The sequence below is a fragment of the Protomyctophum bolini genome, assembly GCF_963924005.1.
Source record: "Protomyctophum bolini genome assembly, chromosome: 24".
Classification (NCBI taxonomy): Eukaryota; Metazoa; Chordata; class Actinopteri; order Myctophiformes; family Myctophidae; genus Protomyctophum; species Protomyctophum bolini.
This window is the reverse complement of record NC_137885.1, coordinates 10,253,315-10,262,372: the sequence shown is the minus strand read 5'-3', so window position 1 is coordinate 10,262,372 and position 9,058 is coordinate 10,253,315. Positions and strand designations below refer to the sequence as shown.

General features: G+C 42.9%; 1 protein-coding gene across 1 annotated transcript in view; it reads right to left on the bottom strand.

The window, feature by feature from the left end:
* Positions 1-9,058, bottom strand: part of zeb2b (zinc finger E-box binding homeobox 2b) — a gene marked incomplete at its 3' end in the record, with an annotated part of 105,443 nt that overhangs the window by 10,643 nt on the left and 85,742 nt on the right. Inside the window, 2 exon segments of the mRNA XM_080758516.1 lie at positions 5,975-6,189; positions 7,263-7,457. Coding sequence (XP_080614642.1) covers positions 5,975-6,189; positions 7,263-7,457 — 410 coding nt within the window.

The following is a 9,058-nucleotide window of genomic DNA, read 5'->3' as shown; positions in this document are numbered from 1 at the left end:
ATGCGGAGGTTGGGAATCTCTCTCTCTCTCTCTCTCTCTCTCTCTCTCTCTCTCTCTCTCTCTCTCTCTCTCTCTCTCTCTCTCTCTCTCTCTCTCTCTCTCTCTCTCTCTCTCTCTCTCTCTCTCTCTCTCTCTCTTCTCTCTCTCTCTCTCTCTCTCTCCTCTCTTCTCTCTCTCTCTCTCTCCTCTCTCTCTCTCTCCCTGCATTCCTGGGCAGACAGATGGCGGACGGCGAGGGAGACTGTTCAAACAAGCCACAGACACCGAACCTTCAAGATCACGCAGGGAGGGGGTGTGCATGTGCATGTGCGTGCATGTGCGTGTATGTGTGTCTGTCTGTCTGTGTGTGTGTGTGTGTGTGTGTGTGTGTGTGTTGGGAGGGGGGGCCAAGAGGACCCCAGCCGCTTGTATGTTGCCGAGTTGCATAAACAAACAGCAACAGCTGCTTCTCCGGGACCCCCCCCACCCCACCAGCACACACACACACACACACACACACACACACACACAACACACACACACACACACACACCACACACACACACACACACACACACACACACACACACACACACACACACACACACACACACACACACACACACACACACACACACACACACACACACACACAACACACACACACACACACACACACACAGTGCCCCCCCTCCCCAAAGGACCATTGGTAAACTTTACTTGTGCCATGGCTAATAAGACTCAAACATGCTAGGCTGCTAATTATAAATGACACTGGGACATCGTTTTTGTTGTTGTTTATTCAGCAGCGGAGAGTTACCATTACTCGAGTATACCTTTTTTAATAGAAGTATTGTAGGCTACTTTTATAGGAAGGGAGTCTTAATACGAGGGATAACAGCTGATCTTGAGCTTTATACATCTTGCTATTTTCACAATGTTTTCATTTCATTTCTTATTTTAGACTTTTGGGGGGGAATTATATGAATTTCAATACAGCAATGCATTGATGTTCAGAAGGAAAATGTACTTTGTAATTTGCACTTTTGCTGCATATTGATGATATACATGCTGCCACCGCTAATTAGTCATCATTTTTCCCTATTAATTGGTTAAAAGGGGGAGGAGCTTGGAGGCGTGTTAACGAATCGTCTGTACGCGGCTGGGGGGGAGTTGGGGCGCCTGTCATGACACAACACTTAATCTGATGTCATGAAATTAGAGCACAGACAGACAGACAGACAGACAGACAGGCAGGCAGACAGACAGACAGACAGACAGACAGACAGACAGACAGACAGACAGACAGACAGACAGACAGACAGACAGACAGACAGACAGACAGACAGACAGACAGACAGACAGCATAGGTATTTGTATTTGTTGATGGCATCTTTTAATAATTATGTTAATATTCTATGCTCTTTTGTTGAATCGAATAGGTACGTATAGGACCACCTTTTTAGCCTGAACGTTAAAGCCTCCGTGCTGTTAACATTTTTGACTAATAATGTATTAGTCAAAAAATGTAACAGTACAGTTAAATATTTAGGTTTCAATCGATCAAAGTATTCAATCAGGCAAACAAAAATCCTCTTCCATTAGTGACAAATAAAGCCTTCTGATGATTCTTGAAAATAATACAAAATAAACCCAGGAGAAGGTTCAGAAGAGATTAAATGACACAGCAGCTGCCCCTCACACATTGACTATAGCGCCATTCTCAAACGGAGCTAATTGGTTTTGTGAAAAGCGAGGGAAAACGCTGTGGCGTTTTGTTTGTAGCCCCGAGCTGGTGGGCAGCAGCAGCACGTCGCTGTCAGCTGGGAAACCTTGTATGTCCCCCCCAATTTTTTTTTTACTTTTCTGGAAATGGAGCTGATGGATCCGATGTAGTTGCAATTTAGTCACAAGCTCTCCTTCACACATTAAGACCGATTAAAAAAAAATCACAGCCAAGCTTAGTCGTTTAACTTTTAATTGAGAAGTTGGTGCTGTCTTATTTTTCCTTGTCTGTCTGTCTGTCTGACTGACAGACTTTTTCTTTACCTGTACAGCTTTATAAATAAAGTTTAATTAAAAAAAAAGTTTGAGATTGAAAAGAAAATAGCAGATGTACAAGCTTGTATATCTGCTATTTTTGAATAGCCAACACTCAAATCTAAAATCACACTAGATGCTTTCCAGATTTTATACTGTGGGTGAACGGCAAGGCGTGCGAAAAGGAGACAACTTCTCTCCAATATTAACAGCTTTATTCTTGATCGTACAGTCTTATTTTAAAGACGGGCTTACTTTGGGTATCAGTCATAACCGATGATAAATTCCCAGTTCTTCGAATACATTAGCATTCAGCGCCCAAACAAGTGCACAAGTTACAACAAGTCAATTTCCCCACACTTTTTCTTTTAACCACAAACTTTATAATAGGTGAAGAAGTCTAATAATAAAGTGCAAATGCGTCGCTATACGATGCTTTTTCAGTTTTAAAAAACCACAGACACGCTTTCACTTTCAAAACATTTCTAAAACAGAGAGAATCTACGAGCTCAACATGTGTCGTTTTGTGAGCTTGTATACACTGGCTATTTCTGCTACTTTTGTACCAAACTGTTTTACGAATACACGTAGGATAGAGCGTTAAAAAGCGTAAGAAACATATGATGCTGAAATGTTATGAGTTATGAGGTTTCTTGGCTGACGGCGACGAGGCAGTTACCACGGTGGTAATACGAGGCTGGGGACTGTGGCTAGTGCCAGGACAATCCATCTGCCCGCCTTTATATAGCCGGCTGCTGGGGGATCAGGTGAGAGTGCTGGCATCGTTTGACATCTGATCCAATCACGCGCAGCCTGAGACCATCAGGCTCGGTTGAGAGCACGCGCGGCACAACACGAAGCGAAACACGGCACGGCACGACACGACACGACACAGGGCGACTTTCTGTTCAGGTGACTGAATGCCAGATGTGTGTGTGTGTGTGTGTGTGTGTGTGTGTGTGTGTGTGTGTGTGTGTGTGTGTGTGTGTGTGTGTGTGTGTGTGTGTGTGTGTGTGTGTGTGGTGGAGATTTATTTATTTTGTATTTTGTTATGGTTGATGTGGTATGACGCAGTGTTTAATTCATTCATAGTCTTTTTTTAATAAAATGTTATTTAGTTTTACTTATAGTTTAGCTGAAATGTTTTAGTTTAAGTCTAGTTTCAGACAACATTTCAACTACGTATCATACGATTTTGGTCTACTAAATCTATACAGTTGCGAGTCACGAGGGCATAGTAGCCTAAACGCCGCCACCGTGACTTAAAATTATAATAATATTAGAGGTCACTAGTTGAGGATTCACGGTACGGTGATCCGGTGACTGAACTTGTGACTACACTGGATCCATTCCTGCAAAAGTAACAGACGGGACATGAGAGGTTTCCACTCGACAGCGATATGGAAAACCTCATCGTGTCCAAAGTGGAGCGTCCGCGAGACTAAACACACTCGACAAACAACACGGATTCGGATGTTTGCTTTAGATTGGTTGAGATTGTATTCTGAATATAAATGAGCAATATATGCATTCTGGTCTGTTGCATTTTGTCTCCTTGCAAGTTGCACACTAGGAAAATGTAAAAGTGCCGTGTGAGCGGCGTTCGGGAAGCAAAACGTAGCTCCGAAAATGCCGTAAAATGTCGTTGATGAACGATGGCAAACATTAAAGCAAAAAAACAGGAAATCTTCAACCCGCTTAATATTTGACAAAAAAGATTTACACATCAACAGACCAAAATGAAGCGATGAACCTCTGAAATTGTGTTTTTTTTTCACGGACTGTAAGCGCACACGATTATAATTACCTCATCTACGACCGCAGATTATATGGGTTTTTTTTTCTAAACGCAATCTGTTTCTTTAAAATTCCACCTCTTAAAGTTTTAGAGCTGACAGGCTGGTTAAAGAGGCGTGACGGAGGAATACGTTTTCAACCTCGGCTCAACGCCGCTCAACTCAGAAGGTGATTTTGCTCCTTAACTGCCAGCAGATTACATTATATTTCAGACATATAGGGAATAAATGGCTGGGCGACGGCGCGCACATGGAACCTTGTATCTCCATTTTTCAACTATTTTCTATATATATATATTATTTTTTTTGGTAAATTGCAGGGTCAGACAAAGGTACCAAAATAACCGATCTATACAAGGTCGCAACACGTCACACTGCTATTTTTGTTTTATTTTATTTTATTTTCCGCGTAAGGGCTGACATCTTTTTTTGTTTTACCATTGAGCTAATAGAGCCTGCCTGCTTGCTCAGGGGATTGACCATTTTAAGTAAAAAATGGTGTCAGATCCTGTGTCTATAGGTGAGACATGACCTTTGACATGATCTAAATGTCTCAATAGAAGAGCATGCAGGGAGGCAGAATGCAACCACCCTGAGCTATAACTATTATTGTATTAGCATACTCTTCTCAAAGTGGGGTCCGGGGACCCCCATAGGGGTCCTTGGGGGGGGTTCCAGGGAGGTGTTTTTATATAAACATATTGAACCAATGAAAAGTACACTGGTGGAAAGTAACTAAGTACATTTACTGAAGTACTGTACTTAAGTACCATTTTGAGGTATTTGTACTTTACTTCTACTCCACTACATCTCGGATCCAAATATTTCACTTTTACTCCACTATATTTATTTGAACACTTTAGTTAGCCTATAGGAGTTATTTCTATTTGTATTTATTTGTATTATTACAAAAAATACATTAACAACGTCAGCCCTATATATACACTTATATTTGAAATATTTGAAAACAGCCGATCTACAAGCTTACATTGCTTTGCGATGTGACGCATTGTGAGCTTGTAGATCTGCTATTTTCAAAATATGTTCATACATTTGAAAACTTGAAATGGGACATCCTGGACAATGAGTATACTTGCACTTTTGGTACTTTCGGTACATTTTGATACTTTTATTTAAGGAAATCATTTGAGTACTTAACCTTTTTTTCCACCACTGCTGAAAAGTAATATTTTTTTTAGACATACAAGGTTTCCTCCAGACAGTGTCGTTATAAACACGTTTATGCAGTGAAACGAGAGGTTTGATGATGTAGGATGACTGAGGAGCCACGTCCAAAAAGCAACATTACATTAACCCATTCTGAACGGGAACGCCTTTTGGTGTTAGCATCATGTCATGCTTTAGCTATTGAAAAATAGCAGATCTACAAGCTCGTAGCGCGCCACCGAGTGGCGCGCTACGAGCTTGTAGGTCTGCTATTTTTGAAAAATCGAAGAACGACTGACATTTTTAGAATCTGATCTCAGGTCAGAATGGGTTAATAAGACCATTGTGTGTCCAGTGGAAACCTCGTATATGAATCTGATCTCAGGTCAGAATGGGTTAAAAAAGAGAAGCTACGTTTGCAGACCGAGACTGGAAGTAAGTCAGCCTTTCGCTGATAAATTATTATTTTTTTCTCCCCAAATTGGAAATTAACACAATCAGTCGATCGTGAACACGGCGACTGGAAAATCATATCAGCGGAGGCCATCAAAAAACCATTTAGTTCCTCAATTAAAGTTATTACCATTAAAAGATCCGCATCTTCAAAATGCCATGAAAAATTAATAATGATTGCCAATCAAAAAAAAAAGAAGAAGAAAAAAAAAAAATATCCCTTCTTCACCCAGGGATCATAGCACATTAGATACAAGATGAGAGGGGGGGGAGAGAGAGAGAGAGAGAGATATTGAATGCGGAGGGGGTATACTTGATAATAATACAGTAGACAGACAGACAGACGGACAGACAGACAGACAGACAGACAGACAGACAGACAGACAGACAGACAGACAGACGCAGCGCTGTATAGAGCACTTCCTAATTGGCTTTGCATCCGGCTCACCCATGCAACCACATCCCTCCTATAGGTTGGGCTGCCCACCCACCACCACCACCACCACGCATGCATGCACCAACCACGCGGCCCCTCATACCTGGTCGCGCCCGGGCTTGTGCGTGGCCATGTGGCGCTCCAGCTGCGTGCGGTAGGCGAACGTGTAGCTGCACAGCGGGCACGCGAAGCTCTCCTCGTTCTTCTCGTGGCGGTACTTGATGTGCTCCTTGAGCGACGTGAGCCGCTTGTAGCCGCGGTCGCAGTACGGACACGTCAGCAGCTGGGCGAAGGCGTCGGGGGTCCCCGGGGGCAGGTCTGTGTGTGTGGGAAACAAACCATCTATCAGGAAACTATACAAGTGGAGATGGATCTATATGAAGCACGTTAAAATGAGAGGCCGCCATTTTTCCTGTTTCTTTTCAGTCCTCTTTTCAGACAAGATAGAAAGCATGCAGCGATTTATCGTCAATCGATCCAAAATGGTGACAATTGATTAGATAAATGTGGAGAGAGAGAGAGAGAGAGAGAGAGAGAGAGAGAGATTGAATGCAGAGGGGGTACTTGAGGCCCCACTCATATGTCACAAAAGATAGTAATATATAGATAGACAGTACAGACATGAAGATGTGCGCACTCTGCATGCACACACACACACACACACACACACACACACACACACAGGGTGGGGTCCAGCTGTTCCAGGGTTAGTAGGTAAACACTCAGGCATGCGTGAGACCACCAGCTGTCTGTTCATGTCACCCCCCTCTCCTCTCCTCTCCTCTCCTCTCCTCTCCTCTCCTCTCCTCTCCTCTCCTCTCCTCTCCTCTCCTCTCCTCTCCTCGTCCTCATGTAGATTTCATAATGATTTCAGGTATACATAAAAAGGGCTGGTATACCAACATGAAAAATACATAAACTGAGCAAACCTCCTCCGCCTTCCAGGAATGTGTATACTCACATGTGCATGCGCGCACATGCATTAGTAATGAGCAATGCTATCTGTTAGCTGTTTATTTCATGTTTACAGAGAGGGTAAATCCCATTTGCGGCATTACACCTGCTTCTGTTACACACTGCCCCCCCCCACACACACACACACACACACGGCCCTATCTTGGGCACACCGTACGTATACCCTTCACCCCTAAACTTCTTTGCCATAACATTTTCAAAATAGTTCAACTCTAGCCGATCTACAGTATCAAGCTCACAACGTGTCGATGCATAGATCGGCTATACTTGAACTATTTAAAAAATGTTTTTCAGGAAAAAAAAGAAAATATGGCAAAGAAGTTTACGGATGAAGGCTATAAGGCGCGCCCAAGATAGGGCCATGATTAGTGTCAGAGACACACACACACACACACAGACACCTCGCTGCTCTGTACCGTTCTCCTCGGGGCCGGTGGCCTCGGGCGTGCCCAGGCGGGACAGCTCCTCGGGGGCCTCGGGGTAGATGATGGCCGTGTCACCGCGCTGGAGGTACTCGGCGATGCTGACCACGTGGCTCTGGCCGCCGTCAGCCAGCTTACTGCGCTTACCGAAGAACTCCTCCAGCTCAGAGGACACGTCCATGGTCTTGTCTGATTGGATGAGAGGAGAGGGGGGGGTTAAATATCCATTGAATACTTTATTAACCCATTTTGACATGAGATTAGATTCTAAAAATGACAGTTTTCTGAAAAAGCCATGTTTCTATGTCAGTCGTTCTCTATTTTTCAATAGCTAAAGCATAACATAATGCTAACACCAAAAGGGGTTACCGTCCAAAATGGGTTAACACGAATTTTTGACAGCACAGTTAGTATACAGTCAAAGGCAGTTATAGTCAGGTTATTGTATCGGAGCAGTTAAAATGTCCAAATCTGGGAATACATTCCTTAACAACACAATTTCTTCACCAATGTGTTTGTAAAGGTGTTTACAGTATAACACATCTCACAAAGAGATTTAAATGAAGTTTCCCTTTACGAGAACAATGTGACAGCTGCTGAAAGTTGGGATACCAGTAATTGCCAATGGGCACGGAAAATAAAAAATAAAAACGTAAAGTAGCATTTGACGTGTCAAACTAAGGGTTTTTTTAGTTTATTTTGCACGGAAAACACTCCTTGGGCTAAAAAAAACTTCACTTTTCCAAAGGTGAGAATGTTTCTAATCAGATTAACATTGACGCATTGACTGGAGTCAATAGCCAAACCCCAATAGCATCCAGTTTTACAGTTTGCTTTTTGGGGATCGGGAAATTCCAAATATTATGGTGGATTTGAATGATAGAGGCTTTCAAACAGGTCGTCACGGCTCCCTTCGTCCATTACTTTGACAGTTTACGGGTTCATGCGGTTTAGCGGCGCGCAATTATGTACGAAGACGGTAATCAGAACAATACATATGAGACCACAATAATCAACTGATTAGACCAGTGAAACCATATATTTAGATAATTCAAAACACAATATCGTGCAAAAACAAACATGAGAATAACCAGATCGAGCATGCTGAAATCAGGAGACAAAACAACATTAAACAAAGAAAATAATGCAAGAAACAAACCCATAACAACTACCGACCCAAACAAACAGAACGTGAGGCTCCGACATGAGACTCGACCTGACAGAAACAATGTGTTACTGTGCATGGATATACGCACAGCATCCCACTGGTCATTACAGTGTTGCGTACTACACCAGTGGTTCCCAAAGTGGGGTCCGGGGACCCCCCCCAGGGGTCCTTGAAGGAGTTCCAAGGGTATATGATATAGTTAGGAACCAAAAAAAGGACCCTTATGGGTCTGTGTAACTCCCTCTTAAGGTTAAATGAACATTTAAGCATGTCAAACTGGTGGGTCCTTTAAATGAAACGGGTTGAGAATCACTGCTAGAGCCGTGAAGATCTTCTCCTATATGGTATGGTACATCTTCTCAAATGGGGGTCCACGGGCTAACGAGTGTCAATTTGGGGGTCCTTTGCATGACTCGGACTTGAAGCTTGATCTGCTATACTTTGGCTAAAATCCTGAAAAGTAACAGCTTTGGACGTGTGAGGTTTCCTCTCGACGGAGTCGATATATATATATATATAAGACATTCCTTTAGGTCCTATCACCAGGACTTCGATTGGACGATTATAATTGTAGACAGCATGTTGTCGATTTCCTACAACACACATACACACCCACGCACAC